At 53.8% G+C, this 20,522-nt stretch overlaps 1 protein-coding gene across 3 annotated transcripts in view; it reads left to right on the top strand.

Annotated features, from left to right (window-relative positions):
- Nucleotides 1–20,522, top strand: part of FLT4 (fms related receptor tyrosine kinase 4) — a 58,523-nt gene that overhangs the window by 24,505 nt on the left and 13,496 nt on the right. For all 3 annotated transcript variants that reach the window (XM_072023398.1, XM_027468567.3, XM_072023399.1), the window contains exons 3-20: nt 1,050–1,324; nt 5,312–5,424; nt 6,293–6,455; nt 6,748–6,887; nt 7,439–7,607; nt 8,313–8,430; nt 9,071–9,222; nt 9,973–10,135; nt 11,934–12,078; nt 14,493–14,601; nt 15,316–15,675; nt 15,857–16,003; nt 16,648–16,779; nt 17,091–17,197; nt 17,343–17,478; nt 18,282–18,386; nt 19,868–19,981; nt 20,212–20,300. In XM_072023398.1, the coding sequence (XP_071879499.1) occupies nt 1,050–1,324; nt 5,312–5,424; nt 6,293–6,455; nt 6,748–6,887; nt 7,439–7,607; nt 8,313–8,430; nt 9,071–9,222; nt 9,973–10,135; nt 11,934–12,078; nt 14,493–14,601; nt 15,316–15,675; nt 15,857–16,003; nt 16,648–16,779; nt 17,091–17,197; nt 17,343–17,478; nt 18,282–18,386; nt 19,868–19,981; nt 20,212–20,300 (2,737 nt within the window). The remainder of the gene's footprint in view (nt 1–1,049; nt 1,325–5,311; nt 5,425–6,292; nt 6,456–6,747; nt 6,888–7,438; nt 7,608–8,312; nt 8,431–9,070; nt 9,223–9,972; nt 10,136–11,933; nt 12,079–14,492; nt 14,602–15,315; nt 15,676–15,856; nt 16,004–16,647; nt 16,780–17,090; nt 17,198–17,342; nt 17,479–18,281; nt 18,387–19,867; nt 19,982–20,211; nt 20,301–20,522) is intronic.

Raw genomic sequence — 20,522 nt, 5'->3', positions numbered from 1 at the left:
GCCATCTTCTGAAAGGGGCTCTGATTTCACAGGAGGAAACTTCCAGCACGGAATAAAAGCTTGTTTTGTTTGTAGTAAACAAGTGCAGTTGTAGCGAGCTGTGGTAGGGCGCCCGTGTGTACGTGTGCATATACAAATCTCCTGCACTGGAGATCCTTGGCCATGTATAAAGACACACAAGCAGGCTCTGGCTGGAGGTTTCTTGCAATTCCTGGACTTTGCTGTTTGTTCTTGGGCCCCTCTGGGTATGAGGCTGGGGAACGGGCTCTGCGGTCGTGCCCTGCAGCTGGGTGCCTGTCCTCGAGTCTGCGGAGGAAGGGAAGGGGCAGCAGCCCCAGCCAGCAGGGAGCAGAATGGGGTCAGGGGGCTGCAGAGAGCTGGGCAGGGCAGGGAACCCCAACCCATGGCAGCAGGGAAGGAAACGCAGCCGGCAGCTGAACAGAAGGCAATCAGCTGAGCCTCCCTTTGTTTTCTCCTCGCTCTCCTTTATCCCTGACTCCCCCCTGCTTTTCTCTTCCTCGTTTTCTTTCCAGTCTGCTCTCCTTCCCTCACTCTGTTTCCCACTCCATTCATCACCCCGTGAGTCCCAGCCAGCAGCTGCACTGAGCCAAGGGAACTCATCACATCCGTGTGTTTTCTTAATAGCTCTGGACCCTTTTAATAATGAGAGGGAATAGAGAATAAATGGATCCTTTCCCTCAGGGCCCTGTATGGCTCCCGGTACCATTTTAAATATCAGTAGGACGAAGTCATGGGAGCAGGAGACTTGCTTTTGAGCAGGCTGATACCTTGCATACCCAGGAGGTGACCCGGGGAAGGGGGCCAGCCTCTGCTTGCCTGGCGCTGAGTGAAGCTGCTTGCCACCTCCTCACACCTGTTTTTCTCTGTGGAGGAGGGCTGTTCCTCCATGCCACAGCCCGAGAGCAGCAGCTATTTGGGTTATGAGCAGAGCCGTGCATGCGCGTGGGAGGAGAGCACAGGGCCATTAAACCCCCACCACGTTCACTCTGCTCACCCCAAAGCTAACTCTCCTTTTTGCCCATGTCCAGAGGACAGCATCCTTTGGAGTGGTCGTGGCCTGGGGGCAAGGTGGACCCCACTGGGAAGGAGAAGGAGACGGAGTTCATGGCCTCGGCAGCCCCCAGTGCTGGCCGGGCAATCCGGGAAGAAGACTGCGAGGGCACCGGCACGAAGCCGTACTGCAAAGTCCTGGTGCTGACGGAGACCCAGGCGAATGACACGGGTTACTACCGCTGCTACTACAAGTACATCGATGCCAAAATCGAGGGCACCACAGCGGTCAGCGCCTACGTCTTCGTGAGAGGTAAGAGCCATCCGGCGGCGCGTGCTGGGGGAGCTCAGGTGCAGCCCAGGCACCAGCACAAAATCCGAAAGCTTAAAAAGCCCGACGTGCCCGCCAGCCTCCCAGGGCAGAGTGGGGCTGTAGCAGGCTTGGGGAAGGGGCCAAGGGCTGGCTCCTCGCACTGAGGAGAAAGCAATATCCGTCCGCTTCTGGGGGATGACAGCAGCGCCTGGGATTCAATTATGTCCCGGCCTGGGGGCATCACTCCAGCCAGGCTGGAATGCAGGAATTTAAGGAGCGAGAGCCAGGCCTCAGAGACACTCTGCCGCTAAAAAAAGCACAAGAGTTAGCTTCTGGGCAGCTGGGGGCTCTCAGAGATGCTAGAGGCAGAAGGGGCTAGGGATGATAATGCTCCGTAAAGCTGAGACTGAGAGGAGGAGCAGCACAAACTCGCTGTGTGCAGCCTCCTCCTGTCCCCGAGCTGGAATGGCCCTGGAGCTGCTCCCCTATGGCAGCCTCACACGCTCCTCTCCGTGTTGTCTGCACAGGAGCTGCCTTGTGTAGACAGGGTTAAGAGATGTGTTTTTGAGGAGGAGGGCTCTCTGCCAAGCTTGGAGCCCAGACCTCAGCTCAGCAAGGGGCTGCGGGGCCGATTCTCGGCTTCCTTGTGTGCCCCAGGGGCTCCCCCTTCGCTGTCTCCCCCACCACTTGCAGCACACTCCAGAAAGATAAATGAGCACTGTCCCCTGGAAACAGTTGGCTGAGCTATTTCTCTTTCCGCCCCCATTTATTAGTTGGTGCAGTTGTCACGAGCCAGGCAGGTCATGACACACAAGATGCGTTTTTCAGAAGTCCCAGGGCAAAGCCAAATTTGCCTCTGCAACTATGCACAGAAAAACGTAGGGGCACAACAGAAAAAGCTGGGCAGCTGCTGGACAGGAATTGGAGTCTGTTTGGGCAATTGCTTCATCTTACTGTGGGTTTCCCTTCTAAAAAAAATGGATTTTGAATCTCCAAGTGTTTCAAGTCAGGTGTGGATGTGCAGTCCAACAAATGCCACTTTCTTTGTCCCCTTGTCCACCTTTTCTTACCTCCAGCTCAATAATGGTTCTCCTGTTTACCAGAGAACAGCAAGTGTGCATGTAGGATGTAGCCTAGGGGCAATAAATCCCATGCTGTCAGGGTGCATGGGACTCACAGGGTGCCTGTGGACAGCATTTGTGCAGCAGATCCAGCCAACACCTCCCAGTGTTGCTTTGCACATGGCTACAAAACACATGCTCACGCTCATTCCGATCAGGCTGTGCCCTGTTATGGCTATCAAACATCCAGGAAACCTCAGGATCCGCCTGGACAGACGTCCCAGGCAGGAAAAGTGACATGTCCAGGAAAACCCAGGCATTTGGTAACCGTAGCCAGTGCAGAGCATCCAGATAAAGCCCTGCCTGTTCCTGCTGAACTGGGCTGCAATGTGAAACTGTCCCTGGAGAGTTTGGAAGGGCTGATGTAAGTGTTGGGGATGTTCGGAGACAGCACGATCAGACCTCGGGTTTATCCACCAGCCTCATTTCTCATGTTAAGAGCTTGGTGAAATTGCCAGGAGCAAAATATCTGAGTTTGGCTGGAAACATGGGCTCTTCTGTATGTTACCTGCAACTCAGTTTCCAAGTGAACTCATGTCTCATTTCCCACATGTCCGGTTAGGTGTGGATTTTATTACACCTACAGATAGTGCTGTAACCACACCGAATGCCTCATCAGGGTGGAATAGGATACGTACAGCCCCCATCTCATAAGGCTTAGCATATATTAATGAAGACGACGCTAAATTGTTCCCATCCGACCCATTAAGACAGCCTTATAGAAAATATGTGATGTGATCAGAAGGGGAGGTAGTGCATGAATCACGAGCTTGTTGGCAGCAGGACCTGCCCAGTAAATCAGTCAGTTCTTGGCTACCCTCTGAGCTTGGAGGGGACCTCAGAGCCTCTCACCTCTGGCAGTTGTGTGCCTCCTCCCTCTCACGTGCCCAGGGCTTGGAAGAGGAATGAGGAACATGTTCACACTTTGAAACAAATCTGTGAGTTCAGAAGACAGCAATTCTGTGCTAGTACAAAACCCCAGGAAACAAAGATAAGGATTCTGTGGGCACCCGTATTTTCACTAAGAGCTGGCCAACACGTTTCCTGTGTGTGGTTTGTTTCCCCTAAGCTGTAGAAAAGCACATTTCACCCAGAACAGGGTTTTGCAGCCTGACTATGACTGAAGCAGTGGTTTTCTAGACCAAAAATTGAAATAAATTCCTTTATGCACTTACCAGTGGGAGCACTGGGTTGGGTTGAGTTGGACCTAATGTGACTTGAGCAGCAGAATCCCCAAACGGGGATGATCACTGCTTTCATCTTTGACTTGTCATTTTAGATGGGCAGCTTTAGGGGTTGGCCAGCACAGGAAAAGGGCTGGGCAGACCTCTCCAAGCTGCAGTCCCTTGAAAATGATGTTTTAGCTGCAGCCTAGATGAATAAAGAGCCTTTGAGGCTGCTGGAGTCATTTAGTCTGATTCCAGCCTACCAGAAGCAGTTCCCAAGGGAACCCCATCTCCCAGGTGGGGACCCACCGCTTCCTTATTGACCCCCCCCTCACCCAGGGGATGGTTTCCTTTAACGAAGCCAGACATGACCACATGCTGGGTGGATGCTTCCACAGACGTGACTCTTACAGAGGAAAGATGCTGCCCAGAGCAGGCATCAGAGACACCAGGGAGCAGTCTGCGTTCAGAGCATCCCTTGATGCATGTGTCCCTGTCGAAGTGGGCAGGCGGGGGCTGCTATTTCAGAAGAAATCATCCATCAGTGAGGCACTGCCAGGGGACACCAAGCACTCTTGTAATTCACTCTCTCTTCCAATTTTGTCTTCATCCCGCTTAGTCAACCTCAGGGGCTGCTGCTGTGCCCTGTGTGGGAGGGTCCAAAGAGTAGAAAACCTTTCAAAGTGAAATATAATTTTTAAAGAAAAGCACTGCCAGACAGGTGAGGTACTACAAGACAAGCCTCACCCTTCTGACCCTCTGTCTGGACACAGCTTAGGATAGAAATGTCTTTTGCATCTTGGTTCTACCAGTTCTTTCCAGCAAGGAAGAACCCAAAACAGGGTCAGTGTTCTGTGCTGCCCTCTTGGCTTGCCAGCTCTTGGTGCTCTGTATCTAGTTGGTGCCTGGCACAGTGGCTCAGGGCTGTGGTGGACCTCTACACACTGCTGTCAACCCAAGTAGAGCCCCACAGAGGCAATGTGCTGAGCAGGACAGGACAGACCCCTCTCCAAACACATTCCTTCTCGGTGCTGGCTCCACGTGGAGGAGTTCAGTGTGACGCCCCTGGACTCACCAAGTCACTTTGCTGATTAATTCGGGCGGTTTGGCTCTTCCTGTCAATATTTGTGCTTGCAGCAGTTAGGAGGCAGTGGGGTGGCAGCCCTGGAAATCTCAGCTCATCTGTTTATCTGCCGGCCGGGATGGCTGCAGGATGACATCTGCATACCATTTAGCTGCGGATCACTTCCTCGCCCTGGAAGGTCGCGCTGCCTGCCGCCGCGCCAGGGCGGCACAGCCCCAGCACAGGGCCATGCACAGGACCAGCTGGGCAGACGCTGAGCACCTCCGCTTTCACAAAGGGTCAGACCCAGGCAGAGACCTCAAATGGGCCGGGAAAGGGGAGGTTGTGTCCAGCACTGCCCAAATGGCACAGAAGTGCCACTCCACCAGTGTTTCACTCCAGTGTTTGGTGGGGGGGATTCGGCCAGCCCAGGCACCCCCCCAGGCTGCTCCCCTTGCGTTCAGGGTGTCTCTGCTGCCTGTTGCACATCACAGATGGGGCTGACCTGCTCAGCACCACTCCCTCTGGCAAGCTCATGCTGTGTCAAAGAAAGCCAGCAAGCCTCCTATTCTGGTTCCTCCCTCTTCCCACTTCTTCTCCTGCCTCTTTTTAGTTTTCTTTTCCTTATGTCTTTTAGATTACGAACAGCCGTTTATCAACAAGCCGGAAACGCTCCTCATCAGCAAGAAGGAGAACACTTGGGTACCGTGCCTGGTGTCCATCCCAGACCTTAACGTCACTCTGATCCTGGTGAGAGCTCCTTTAGTGGGATGCCGGGGACTGACATGCATTGCATTTGTTGTGCATTTGTAATTGCCTGAGTGGAAGCAGGACAGGCACTGCCAGGAATGGAAAATGCATGGGATACATTTTCCGTGGAAAGTACAAGCCACTGGCTTCCTCGTTTTATTTGCTGGTTGAAGCGGTGTTGTCCAGTTCCCTTGGGCAGATCCTGTGGGTTTCCTGCCAACCGTGCTCCTCTTCCCTGGAGCTCTATGAAACAAAACAAGACTTTGTTTTAATCCCATAGCATCGCCTCTTTGCTCTGGTCTCTGTGATCTGCAAACCCTCTAGGTGGTCAGCATCCCCATGGGGAGGAGGCTGCAGCTCTCTGGGGCTGTTGACTAAAAACAACTCTATTATCAGCTTGCTTATACCTTTTTTTTTTTTTTTTTTTTTTTTTTTTTACAATGCAAATACATCCTTCCAGGATGAGTGTTACTATTGTACAAAGGCCTCCAGGGACACTCCGGGGGCCAGGGGCCTTTCCCTTGCCCGGGAAGGACACTACCCAAGGTCAGCCCTCATCCCAATTGGGCTGATGTTTGGGACATCAGCATCAGCTTCCTTAGCTATCACTATCAGTTTCCATTCCTGGAAGTTTCTGGCCCTCTCTGCGGATGGGGAGGCTCGCAGTGCAGGATACAGACGCTTGGGGTTTTGGGGAGGCTGCAATTCCTAGATGACAAACCCTCTGGGGGAGAGAGCAGGAGGCCAGCGTAGCGTGATGCTGCATAATTTCGCTCCACCAAAGAGAGGTGTTAGCCAGCATGAAAGAGGTGGGGTGGGAATGTTGTTACCCTTTCATTTCACTTGGCAAATGTGTTGTTTTTTCCAGCAAAATTCCCTCATACACCCCGACAGGAAAAGCGTTTTCTGGGACAACAAGAAAGGTGTGCAGGTACCCACTCACTTGATCAGGGACTCCTTGTTCGTCCAGTGTGAGACTGTCATCGACAAGAAGGTCTTCAAATCCAACTTCTTCATCATCCACATAGCAGGTGAAGGTTTGGGGAAGTGCAGGGGGACAGCCTGCAGTCCTCTGGTGTAGTTCATGGGGTTGTTATGGCCCTGTCTAGCTCCATAGACTCTGCAGTGTGCTTATATCTGTGCTGTGCACCAAGCTGAGATATATTCAGCAGCACAAGTTCACACCCAAGCCTCCTGTAACTGCACAGTCCGAACTGCAGATTCCCAGGTTGCTTTTCTGTTTTGCACTGCTTTTCTGAGAAGATCCCAACGTCAAAGAATGAATAGATCAGAAATGTCTTTTCCTTGCCTCTTCTGCATCAGGGAGTGAGCTGTACGACATCCAGCTGTACCCCAAGAAAGCCATGGAGCTGCTCGTGGGAGAGAAGCTGGTCTTGAACTGCACAGTGTGGGCCGAGTTCAACTCTGGTGTCCGCTTCCAGTGGACTTACCCTGGCAAACAGGTACTGGCAGACAGAGCAGCTCCCCATGCACTGGAACACTTCCCTCTGAGTTGTCCCATCCTGCACATTCACTGTTCTCCTTGGCATCATTGGCAGGGCAAATACTGGCTTCATTTCCACCAGTGTATATACAAACCAAGCATCCTTGGCTTGAAAGGAGCTATTCTAGCCTCACAGCCCAGGTTTACCAAGAGCCTGCAAGGGGATCCCTTCCCCCTGTGTTTTCACTGTGTTTTCAGACAGAGTCTGGCTCTTGTGAACCGTGAAACAAGGGATTTCCCCAAGGGCATTTTGGTGTTCACATACTTACATAGCTCCATACCTAGCTCCTGGGCTGCAGACCAGAGCAAAACCTGTGCTAAACTCTTACCCAGCCTTGGTCAGTCAGTCACACAGGGCTCACTGCCTTCCCATCTGCTGTCAGTGGTGGAGATGCCTTCCTGGGGAGAGGCAAACACTGAACAGCAAGAAAGGCATTTATGAGGATCCCACCTGCACAACCCTAACCCTTTGATATCTTTCACACCCTGTTCTCTGCAATCTCCCACCAGACACAGCGAGCAGTGATAGAGCCGGAGCGCCGGTCCCTGCAGACGCACACAGAGCTCTCCAGCATCCTCACCCTCCACAATGTCAGCCAGCAGGACCTGGGCAAGTACACGTGCACTGCCACCAACGGCGCCCAGATGCTGGAGGAGAGCACCGATGTCATTGTGCATGGTAAGCTGCCTTCTGCTCCCTCTCAGAGCCACGGCCAGAGTCAAGCTGCAGGCAGAGTAATCCCCATATCTCTTAGGAAGGGCTCGGCCCAGTGCTTAGTAGTGGTGCTCCTGCATTTCTATCCCACTCTGCTTTAGTGAGACCCAGCCTTCTCCCAGTTCCTCAGCCCTTCTGCGCTCCAGCACCGCACTGGGAGCACAGTCACACTCAGCAGGATGCCCCAGTGGTGATAGAGGGAGAAAAGCAAACATCAAATTGGCCCAGATGATAGTGGGAAGGCATGATGTGACCTCCAGGCACACAAGGCACCATCAGCACTGGGCAGCCTGCTCCTGGCAGTGGAAAGGTCGGGGTCAGCCCAGCCTCCCTGCAGCCCTGATGGTTTCCATCAGAGGGGCAGAGGCAGCTTGTCAGCTGCTGAAGCTGCAGTGTTGTCCTGGCAGCCCTGCCTGGCACCCATCCCTCTGTCCCCTTCTGCTCCAGGAACAGGGGCTCTGCTGGGAACAGGAATTGGGAAGAGGGAACTATAGCAGATTTCAGTTATTTTGACTTCATCATTACAGCAGCAAAAGTTGGTTCTGCGTGTGCTGTGACAGTGCCCCAGCTGGCCTTGGTCCCTGCTGTTTGATCCTGCGGGAAGCACACAGCTTGGTGACAGCCTGAGTCTTTGTGCTTCCTCCTCCATGCTCGCCTCTTCTCTTGCAGAAAAGCCCTTCATCAACGTGGAGTGGAGAAAGGGCCCAGTGATAGAAGCCACTGCAGGAGACGAAGCTGTGAAGCTGCCCGTGAAAGTCGTGGCTTACCCCCCACCAGACTTCCAGTGGTAACGCACCTTTCTTGGCCCAAGACACCTTCTCCTCTCCTCTTCTCTTCTCCTTCCCCCTGCCCAGTAGGAAATCCTAGCCTGGCCTCCTTGCTAGGTCTCTCTGAGGCCAAGGTTGTCCTAAATGTCAACTTTTTCCACCCATGGAGGGGCTGCCCATGTTCCTGGGGTATTTTCCCATGGCTCACTTGCCCTGGCTCTCAGCAGCACAGCTTGAGGGGTGAGGATGTGAGATATGGGGGAGAAGCAGCAAAGGTATTGGCCTGGCTTGGCAGCTCTCTGCTGTCTGGAGAGGCCAAATGGAGCTCCCACAGGAGCTGCCCCCTCATGCCCCTGCAGCAGGAATCACAGCTGCCCAGAGGAGCGAAACAGAGGCAGGTTGTGTCCTGCATCCCACTGCGCTTCCTCCAGAGCTAGCTGGGAGCTTTGCACCCAAGCCCTGCTTGAGGCTGAGTCACAATACTGCCAACCCCACACACATCCACAAAGGATAATGTGCAGACCCGTAACTCAGGTCTGAGGAAGGCCCAGGGGACCCTCAAGAGAGGACCGTGCTTTGGTGGGGATCAGCAAGCCCCTGCCTGGCTGCCGGTGGGACACTTCCTCTCCGTGGCTGCATTTTGTCTCTGCCTCCCCGCAGGTACAAGGACGGGAAGCTAATTCCCAAGCAATCTCAATCTTCAATGCAGATCAAGGATGTGTCGGAGCAGCACGCTGGGACATACACGCTGGTTCTGAGGAACAGGCTGGCAGGGCTGGAGAAGCGCATCAGCCTCCAGTTAATTGTCAATGGTAAGGGAGGGGGCTGGGGCCAGGGGGAGAGCGCTGAGCCCATGGCCCTGGCCCTTGGGGTGCTCCGAGACCAAGTCCCTGCTGCTTTGCTAAAGCAGTCGGCACCTACATCATCGGAGGGATGCTCTGTTTACAGCAGGGCTGCTTCCTTGTGGCCTGGGTGATGCAGCACAGGAGTGGAAATCAGGACACTGCAGTTTTGTTCCCGGCTGCATTGCTCTGGGCAGGGTATGTCCTTGCTCAGGGCATTTCCCAACGGCGGCTGGGGCTGCTGCTGAAGGTGACCCTAACTGATGGGGACTTGAGAGCAGGGCAGCTGCAACCCACATGGAGCCTGCAGCTGGAACAGTTTCCCTGGGTGTCCCGTGGCTCCTGGGGAGCTTTTCTCTCATGGAAATTGGTTGCTGTCATGCAGGAATCAGGGGCCAGCACAAGAAGCAGTAGAAGGGCACTGCTGCTTGGGGATTTGTCTCCAGCAGGCTCTGTAACCTTGTGCTGGGGGCTGCTAGGCAGCACTGGGAGTGCTGCAGTATCCAGACAGTCACACCCCGCAGAGGAAGGAGAAATGCCATCATTTGAATCTGCCTAAGTATAACCCACTCTGCCTTACAGGTCTGAGCTCCTGGGGAGCTGCCCTGAGAGCTACAGTCCTTTAGTGCCTGGGCTCTCTATAGGCAGGGGAGGGCTGTGCCCAGCCTGGGGATGCAGCAGCTGAGCCCGGGGCCCCTCACTGTGTCCCTCTGCTTGCAGTGCCTCCACGCATCCACGAGAAGGAAGCCTCTTCCCCAAGCATCTACTCCCGGAGGAGCTCCCAGGCCCTCACCTGCACGGTTTATGGCATCCCAGCCCCGGAGGTGATCCAGTGGCAGTGGAGGCCGTGGATGCCCTGTCGGATGTTCTCTCGACGCAGCCTGTAAGTGCCATTTCTCTCAGCATCCTGCCAGGCCACCAGCACCAGTTATGGGCTCCCTGTGACCCTGGCTGCATCCCAGACCACATCTCACTGTTGTCCTTCCAGCCGTGATGTGGTGAGAGGAGGACAGCAGCAGCTGGTGGCTCAGCGTGCCATATATCCACTTGCCCCATAGAGTGGAATGGATCACACCAGAGCTGCTTGCTGTGCTGCCTGTGGGACTTCTGCCCAGCCTGGCTGGTCCCAGGCACCAAGTGTTTCCGCACCTTCCCCTGTCCTCTCAGCCATCTGTGTCCGGCAGGGGATGTCCATGGCCCAGCCACACCTCACAGCACCTGCACTAACACCCACTGGCTGGTGGTAAAGCTTGTAGCCCCCTCAGGCTGTCTGCCAAGGGCTGTGCAAATGGGGAAACTGAGGCAGATTGTAGGAGAAATGGTCGCAACCCTTTGGTGAGCCCCTGAGACAGCAGCCGGGGCTTGCCCCATTTCTGCCCTCAGGTCCCTGTGTTTTTTTGGTCTGTAAGAGTTCAAAATCCAGGGGAAGTGCCAGCTCTCTGCCAGCTGCCAGGCATTTTGCCCGGAGGGTGGTGGTGCCGGCAGCACCGCTGGATATGCAGGAAGGGTGCATGCCCGCTGCGTGTTCCCCAGGAAGCAGGGGCAGCACGAGGCAGGGCTGCAGTGGTATTTTTTAGCTGTGGCCTTGCAGGAAGAGGGAAAAGGAATGCCGGAGAGTTGTAGCCAGAGCAGTCAGGGCAGAGGACACCAGGTTGCCTGGAGGAAGCCGGGTCCTGCAGTCCCGTGCAGGCTGTTGTCGAGCCAGGGACACCGGAGCGCTCTCCATTGCATGCGAGCACACCGTGGCCCTGTCAGGAAGCAGAGGGGCCCATGAGTTATGAGCAGTGTCTCCCAAGGCCGCCGTGTTTCTGCCTAGCTTAGCTCCAGAGGATGCAGGAGGCTTCTTTCTGGCTTCCTGTTGTTTACACAACTCACCGGTGTGCTCGCCCCGCTGAGCGCTCTGCCGGCACTGCCAGCAACGCGCCCTTGCCCCTGCTCCTGGGTGTTCAGCTCCCCCCTGCCTCCCTGCCACTGCGAGCCCTTTCCCTCCTCACCTCCCTCCCTGGATTTTGGGCAGACCCTCCCGTCTCCCTTCTCCACCTGCATTTCAGAAGTTCCCTACAAGCTGCAGCATCTTGGGGCTTTGACAGATTTGGGCTCTTTTCCCTGCTCCCCTGCCTCAGCCCCAAAGAGCTGTCACCACGTCCCCGGGAAATGCCAGCAGCATCTCTCCTTGGGATGTTTCCCTCCCACTTTTGTGGGATCAGGGGTAGCAGGTGCACTTTCAGGTGCTGCATACTCTGCTCTCCAGGCCAGCACCCAGCCAGGCTGTGACATCCCTGAGTCACAGTCCCAGCCAGGCCTCAAGTCTCTTTTTTGAGCTAAGTGGCACCAGGAACTGCCCCAGGCACACACAGACAGTTTTCTCTCCTTCCAATCTCCATCCTTAGCAGAGGATTATGAAACCACCGGCCTGAGGGTAAAGATACTGCCTGGGACACCAACATCTGGTTCCTGCTTCAATTTTCATATCTGTAGATAAAGTTTGCCTCACTAGTGACTGCAGAGCACTCTTACAAAGCACACTAGGACCACGTAATTAAGAGACCCGGGAAATTTTGCAGTCGGAGAATAGGAGCATTGGTTCTGAGACACAAAGCTATTTTTGTTGCCTTCTTCCCAGCTGACCCTCTCTCCATTTCTCTTCTCTTTCTCCTGTTCCTCCCTGGCTGCTGGATTAGCAACAGCAGGCACCGGGCAGCAAGACGCCACCAGCGAGACCGGATGCCCGAGTGCAAGGACTGGAAAGATGTATCGCAGCAGGACGCAGTAAACCCCATCGAGAGCATCGACACCTGGGTGGAGTTCGTGGAGGGACGGAACAAGGTGAGGCCGCAGCCCCAGCCCCATCCTAGAGCAGGGAGCAGGAGTCAGGCAGCCTCGGTGGCGTCCATTGCTATCAGCCCGCAAAAGTGGCCTGGAAATGAACCTGGCAGAGACGGATTTGGGGAGTGCTTCACACCTCTGCTGCTAAAGTAAACCAGAAGCAACCATCCCCAGCTCTGGGGCTCTGCGGTACCAGGCAGCCCCAGGGCGAGGGAGAGCTGTCGTCTCTGAGAAATTTCCCTGCGTCCAGAGGGGCTCCCACTAGGGCTGACTGCAGAGGAGAGATCACACTGATTACTGCTGAACTCGGGGCACCCCGCTGGGGGAGGGCATGGGGGTGAGGCTGGGGGGGCTCTCAGGGGCATTTCTGAGTCCTCCTGTTTTGGGAGAGTCAAACCCAAAGAGCAGCCTGTGAAACTGGGAAGGGAGAGCAGAAGCCACACATTGACCAGGAAATCTCTGGCCTTGGGAACATCCCTGTGTGTGGAGGGCGTTTCATCTAGCTGCCCCCTTCCTCGGGGGGTGAGGGTGGCATGGAGATGCTGGCGTCCACCCGCAGCAGGTTTGTGAGGGGGAGAGCACACGTGTGCCCTGCAGATCCCACTTCTCCATCACACAGTTTCCTCTCTGGAAGGAACATCTCTCCCTCGTTGCGGTGTGTGACCTGCAAACAGCTGGACAGTGCTCGCTGCCTGTTGCTTTCTGTCCCTCTGGTAGCCGCAAGTGTCAGGTCTGTGCCCCGCGCCGCAGCAGGGTTCCTGTTCCCGCTGGTGTCGGGCACCGGCTGCTCACAGAGGGATGCAGAACAAACAAATGGGCCCCCGTTTCCGAAAGTCACTTCCTGTTTTCCTACACACCTCCAAAGGCACTTCCCGTTCCCCGGCCTGGCCGGGAGTTCGTCACTCTGCCAAAAGGGTGGCAGGGGCAGACACTGCTCCTCCCAGAGCAGCCGAAGGGAAAGGCAGCGATCAGCATCGCGTCCCCTGGGGAAGGGAGCGGGGGTGCCGGGAGCTCCTGGGTGAGATGACCTCGTGTCCCCCTCCCGATGTGACTCTCATCTCGGTTCTTCTGTCTCTCTAGACCTTTTGCTGTTTCCCACGTTCATTTTCCCTCTTTTTTTTTTTCCCTCTTCCTCCTGTTCCACAGCAGTGTCCTCATTCCCTGTCTGTTAGGTGCTAACCACCCTTGCAGGTCCCACTCAGGTTGTGCACACCAGGGACATGCAAGAGCTTCAGGAGAGGAGAGCCCTTCCACTATATCCCCAGAGCTCCTTTCTCTCCCTCTCCTCCTCTTTTCTGACTGTCTTCTTTTACCATCTTCCTCTGGTTTTTATTCTGCCCATAAAGGCCACAATGAGCCACCATGCGTGCAGTGCACAGCCATGCACTCTGGATGGCAGGATGATGTCAAATGCAGATAAACCCAGCTTAAATGTAACGGTACCCATTAGAGGGAAAATCCCCAAGCATTAAAGGCTGCACTCAGAAGTGCCACCAGTAGGGTCACTTCAGCTGTACTGAATATTCCCAGGAAACAGAAAAGGCAGCGTACAAAAGTGCTAGTAATAAGGTCACTTGAGCTGTAATGAATATGCACAGAGTGAATGTCTGCTCCTTCTGATTTACACAAGCTAATATATTGCCACTTAGAATTAAAATCCCTTCCGAAGTGTATGGGATGAATAGTAAAGACAAAGCACTTTCCCTATAGGAACTAAATCTTTTGCATTTTAAGCATTGTCTCGTTAGAGGGATCATTGCATGTAATTACCTTGTCATTTAACTGGGGAGGGGAGAAGGAGAAGCCTGTGCTTCAAACTGCAGATCTCCTCTAAGGGGAGTGCTTGTAACACATTTGGCAGCTCACATGCGTTCAGTGTGAGCCGGGAGGAGGAGAGCCGCCCTCCTCCCCCTCTGCCTTTCCTGGCTCCTTTGGAGGCGGCATCTCCTGGGACCGAGCTCCCAGGACAGCAGCCAGGCTGTTTGCCCAGCCTTACTCATGTCTCGCTGGAAGGACAGATGAGGAAGCTTTTAGGATCGCGTCTATATGCACTTGGAATGTAAAAGGATGATAGCTCTTCCTGAAGTGGTGAGAGCTGGGATGCTTCCAGAGGGCTGATTTCCACTTATGGATAAAAGGAGAACAAACAGGTCTGTAAGTACCTGTAAATCCCACCAAGCTCTGTGGGACCCTAAGCAGTCACCTAACCAACTGCAGAGGGCTCAGGGAACCAGTCTCTGCGTCCCTTCCCTTTCTCCCCAGCCTATTTTTGCATAACCCTTTTCCAGGTACAGCTGCCCTCTGGGGCCAGGCTTGTTGTGTGTTTTGCTGTCTGCCAGAGAGCAGGGCTGATCCTACTTTTCTCTTCCCCTTCATCCTTCCTAACTTCTTCTGATGCTCTCTTCCCCCACCAGACAGTCAGCAAACTGGCCATCCAGGAGGCCAACGTCTCAGCCATGTACAAGTGCATCGCCTCTAACAAAGTGGGTCGGGACGAGCGGCTGATCTACTTCTACGTGACCAGTGAGTACCGCGGGTGTCTCTTCCACACACGTCGGCTGGGCTCTCTGCCTGGAACAGGCAGGTCCCAACACCTGCCAGATCCTCTCCTTCACACGTAGCACCCTACACAGTCACCAGGAAGGCAGCAGGAGAGCAGGGGTGCCCCACAGCTCCGCCAAGTAGCAAAAGCTTGGAGCCCTGGCAGCAGATAACACAATCAGATCTGGAGATGAGCCGGTGTGGCTATGGCTAAGGGATGTGCCTGGTCCGAGAGCATCCTCTAGTGGCACTGCCAGAACCACTCCCAGGCAGGGTCCTTCTGGCCACAGCCCTTGGCACGGTCCCCACAGGATTTTGGTAGTGGGAGAAAGCCAAGTTTGTAGGAGCTGGAGCCCAGCAGCGTGGGCTGGGGTCTTGGCCCATATGGGGCCACATAAGCTTCCTGCCAGCAGTACCCTGTGATGGCAGGAACCTGGTTGTGCCTGCTGGGGACAGGGAACCCAGCAGGGGCACAGCAGTGGGCAGGGGTTTATCTTCAGGCCTGTCTAGAGAGACCCCAGAAGCCTCGTAGGCAGTACCCGTGCTGTCAGCAGCCTTTGTGGAGGCAGGTGAATACCTGCAACCACTGAGGACAGCAGGGTCTTAGAGAGCTGCACCCAAGGAGACAATTTCAATGTGCGTGCCTGGTAGTGGAGCCAAGAAAACTCATCCACATGTTCATTTCCTTCTCGAAAGCTATTCCAGATGGGTTCGAGATTGAATCCCAGCCCTCGGAAGAGCCCATAGAAGGACAGGACCTACAGCTGAGCTGCAACGCAGACAACTACACCTATGAGAACCTGCAGTGGTATCGGCTGAACCTCTCCAAGCTCCACGATGAGGAGGGCAATCCCCTCGTGCTGGACTGCAAGAACGTCCACCACTATGCCACCAAGATGCAAGGGGAGCTGCGCTTTCAGCCAGACTCCAATGACGCGACCTTGCTGCTCACCATCCCCAACATCTCCCTGGGCGAGGAGGGAGACTATGTGTGTGAGGTGCAGAACCGCAAGACCCGGGAGAAGCACTGCCACAAGAAGTACATCTCTGTGCAGGGTGAGGGCCAGCAGGACGGGTGGGAGTGATGGAGGAGAGCTGGAGCTCTTGCTGCAGTCAGCTTCCCAGTCCATCCCTGGGAGAAGCCATGCAAGCAGGGGTTAGACACCCAAAACCCACAATGAATTCTTTTGATCAACCAGTTTCCCATTTTCCCCTCCTCTCTGTGCTGCTCCTCCAGCCCTGGAGATCCCTCGCCTCAAGCAGAACCTGACAGACATTTGGGTGAACGTCAGCGACTCCATAGAGATGCGCTGCAAGGTGGATGGCAACCACGTTCCTGACATCAGCTGGTACAAAGACGAGAAGCTGGTGGAAGAAGTGTCAGGTACAGTGAGGTGGGGATGAACCAAAGGCAGGGCATCGTGGCTGGTGGCCAGAGAGCTCAGCACTGCTGGGTTCTGGGAGCTGCTGTGCCCAGGCAAAGGCACCTGGTTCTCTGAATTGTTTGAGCTCTGGTTTTAATCATGTTCTGCCCTGGTTTGATGCATGCTCGCTGCCCTAGGGCCTGGCTCAGCACTGTCTGTGCACGTGTACGTTCAGGTGGAGAGCAAAGGGAGATGCATCATTTTTCTTATGCTCAGCTCAGTGCTGGGCATCTCTGCTAAGGCAGAGACCAACCCGTAACCCATGGAGGGAACATGGGAAGTATTCAGGCGCATTGCAGAGAGAAAGGAGCAGGCCCTGGAGGTGAAGCAGAGCTTGACACACCATCTGGATGGCCTGAGCACTGTTGCCATCCAGCAGTGTCTGTAGGGGTTTCGTTCCCTCCATACACTGCCTGAGGAAGGCCCCTCCAGGGTAGTTTTTGGTCTGTAAGGCCCCAGAGGAGATCCTCTGCCAGCTGGCGCGATTTCATTCTGTCATCTAAAATAAAACAGCCAACAAATAGCTTTATTTTCAGTCTGAATGAGTTCATGTACGAATCTCCCTTTCCTGTGAGTGACCACCATAACCCTCCGTGCCTTACAGGGATCGACCTGGCGGACTTCAACCAGCGGCTGAGCATCCAGAGGGTGAGGGAGGAGGATGCTGGGCTCTACCTCTGCAGCGTCTGCAATGCCAAGGGCTGTGTGAACTCCTCGGCCAGTGTCTCCGTAGAAGGTACCAGCAGCCACAACACCCCCTGGGGATGAAACCATCTGACAGGAGTGTGTCCAAGGTCCCATGCCTCTTCCCTGGGATCCCAGACAGCAGGGGGACAATAAAAGTCCCTTAGAGCACATCTGTAGTCCAGGGAATATTTAGCTTGGGAAGTGTCAGGCTACTCTGCTCTTCTCAAAGTCAGCCTGCTCAGGCAGGCTTAGCATGAGGGGAAACACCTCCCTGGTCTCTCCACATCCTAAAGAATGGGACAGCCGAGCTGGGGCAGGGAAAGGGCATCTCTGAATCTGCAATTCACTCCTGTCCCACAGGCTCTGATGACAGGACCAATGTGGAGATTGTCATCCTGATTGGGACTGGGGTCATCGCTGTTTTCTTCTGGATCCTCCTTATCCTCATCTTCTGTAACATCAAAAGGGTACGTGGTTGTGGTTGTCTCTGTCCCAGGGCACATAAGGGCTGTAGTAAAGGCAGGGACAGAGAATGGCCTTTGCCAGGGGACAGCAGGTTGAGGCAGGCGAAGGAGGCATCTCCTCACCTGCTGTGTTGGCTGATCCCCACAGCCTGCCCATGCAGACATCAAGACTGGCTACCTCTCCATCATCATGGACCCCGGCGAGGTGCCCTTGGAGGAGCAGTGCGAGTACCTGCCCTATGACTCCAGCAAGTGGGAATTCCCACGAGACCGCCTGCGCCTAGGTGAGCTGAGCCCCATCACTACGTCCTGCACCCAGGGCTTCCCACTAGCCCTTCAAACTCACCCTCCAGGTTTCTCACACAATTTTATGTAATTAATGCCTCCTCTCTGCCTCAGGCTTCTTATTTTCTTCTCCGTACTGTCCCTAAAGCCCAGTTGTGCCTGGGAAAATCCCTTTGGGTCTGACTTCGGGCAGGTCTGAGCCAACTGCAGGCCCAGACTCTCCCAGCATACCCACACAGGCATCTCTGAGACCATGAGACCTCTGGGGATGCTTTAAAACACACCCCTGTGTTCTCCAGCTGGCGATCAGGACACAGCAGCCCAGTTCACGGGAAGTACCCTGAGTTAAGGCCCAGGAACGCAGCCATCATCCTCCTCATGCTGAGACACCCACCTGCAGTCCCTTCCCTCTGTCTGGGAGGGTTAAAAGGGCTGCAAACTGCCTTTGATGCACTGAGCAGTGACGTTAGCCCTGGCTGTTCTGCTGCAAGGTGTCACAGTTACCTTTCCCACACGGCTTGTTTGAGGGCAACAAACAGCCTCTCGCTTCTGCAGGGCCATTTCCTTCCTCCACTTTGTCCATGCCAGCTCTGTCTCAGTTCCTCCCCTCATCCTCTCTCTTATTCTCACCACCAAAGCAAGCAGCCACCTGGAAAGGGCATATGTTGCACTCCTTCCTTTTCCTTTATAACCCTTTTTCTTTCTTCATCCCATGGTTTCCTGTAGGGTTTTTTGTTTTTTCGTCCCATTCTCCGTGTGCTGCACCTGCCTTCTTTCACACTGCCTCTCTCTTTGCCCATAGGTAAAGTCCTGGGTCATGGTGCTTTTGGGAAGGTGGTGGAAGCATCAGCATTTGGAATCAATAAAAGTAACAGCTGTGAGACTGTAGCGGTCAAAATGCTGAAAGGTATGTGGACAGCGAAGCAGAATGCATAGTCCTTGCGGATATAAAGGGTGCCAGAGACAGTCTACCTTGTAAATGACTGACTTTTGCATAAAACATTTTCCAGGCCTTAACAAATGCCTTATCTCCCTTAAGCACTCCTGGGTGCTTCTGCCTGAGCCAGCGCTGAGCTGGGGGAGAGGAGCTGGAGCCAGTCTTTTAATTTATGGCTTCTTGGCCTCTACACATTTGATCCTCTTGGCCTTCCCTCGTGAATGCTTTAGCCCCACTCAGCTGCACTGGGAGGCAAGTGGTGGAGCAGACAGCAGGGACCTGGGGAACTCAGCTTTCAAGGAAAGTTAACTGTCTGCAAAGGCAAAGAGTAAGATCTGTCTCAAAGGAAGAACAAGAATCCAGAGCCCCTCTCTGGCAGGTCACCAAAGAAAATGTTGCTCCTAATTGCCTTCCTCAAAACATTCCTGTATTTCATGTTTATGGGCCAGGTTCAGAGCTGGGTAAAGCATGCTACAGCTCCGGAGCTTAGGAGGGCTGAATTGGCTTTGCATCCAAAGCTTGCTCAATCCACAGTGAGATTTTAAGCCGCACTTTCAAACAGGCATCCAGAACATTATCCTGTAATTTGGCAACCAACAAAATATCAAGGCAGTCCCCGGTCAGCACTGGCCTGTACATAGAAACTGAACCGTGGCTTGTCTCGGCAGCACTTACCACTGCAGGTGGACAGGTGATCTGCATGACAATTGCAGAGCAAAGCCTGGCCATACAAGGTTGTTTTACAGACCTTTGAGGCATGTCTCTTACCTGGCCCATCAGCTGCAGCTCAGGAGGATGCTTCTCTATCTCAAACTAAAATTGCAAACTCCCAAGTAAGGCAAAATGCATGTGGGGAAGGCAGAGAAGTATGAAAAATGCACACAAAAACAGAGAATGCACCTTTAGGGTAAAACAGAGGAGCAAGAATTGTTGCAAATTAGGCAGTCAAAGAGAAAATGCAGTACAGAGAGCTGGCAGGGGCACAATGCTGCTGTTTGCTGTTGGAGAGGAATTATAAAAAAGATCTTCTGAGGCAGCTCCTATCTTCAGTCACAATCAAAAGACTCAAATGTCTTTTTGTTTCTAATTTTCCTTAAAAATGTTTTATAGCTCGTTATCTCTGCTTGGAGGCTAAAAGGGCAGAGATTCAAAAATGTGCATCTGTATGTAAGCCTCAGGTAATCTTTTTTCCTGCACAACTATCATAAAAAAAAACCTGTTGGACGCAGGTTGTGTTTGCTTGGGTCCCTGCACCTGCAGGATGCACCCTGTGTGTTACAGCAGGGATCCTGGGAGGCTCTGCCATTTAATTTGGAAACATGCAATAACAAAATGTACCAAGGCTTTGGGGTCACAACCTCCCCAACAAGACTCACATTAACGCCGTGCTAAGAAGGGGTGAGAAAAAGCTGCAAGGAGGCATCATCATGACGTGGTTTGTGTGTTTCCAGAGGGAGCTACCGCAAGTGAGCACAAGGCACTGATGTCAGAGCTGAAGATCCTCATTCACATCGGGAATCACCTCAACGTGGTGAATTTGCTGGGTGCCTGCACCAAACCCAATGGTAAATATCCCAGGGTGACAGGCTGCTCCCAGAGATCAGTGCTTGTCCCCCGTGCCATTTCTGCTGGCCACGAGAGTGACTGCAGGGACATGTGGGGACGTTATCAGTGTGTAGGTGTGCGCTTAACCTTGGTGCCGCAGCATAGCAGCACTGCATATAACATGAATTGGGGCAAATTCTGACTATTCCAAGTCCTTGCCTCTTTCTGACGTTTGATTTCTTCTCCTCAGGTCCACTCATGGTTATCGTTGAGTTCTGCAAGTATGGCAACCTCTCCAACTACCTGCGGACCAAGCGGGAAGGGTTCAGTCCTTACAGGGTAAGTAACCTCCTTTGTCCCTAGGGACTTGTTCCATGGCTAGGGAAGGAAGACATGCAGCCAGGAAATTAACCCAACAATGAGACAAAGACACCCACTGTCTAGCAGCAGGTCAACTTTACACAGTGATGTTGGTAACATCAGGGAAGAAATTTCTGTCTGAAGTGGGGAATGGGTGCTTCCAAACCAGAGTAACAATCTAAGATTGTAATCTTAGATTAT

This window comes from Anas platyrhynchos, chromosome 14 (assembly GCF_047663525.1).
Source record: "Anas platyrhynchos isolate ZD024472 breed Pekin duck chromosome 14, IASCAAS_PekinDuck_T2T, whole genome shotgun sequence".
NCBI classification, from domain to species: Eukaryota; Metazoa; Chordata; class Aves; order Anseriformes; family Anatidae; genus Anas; species Anas platyrhynchos.
This window is presented reverse-complemented; position numbering and strand designations above follow the sequence as displayed.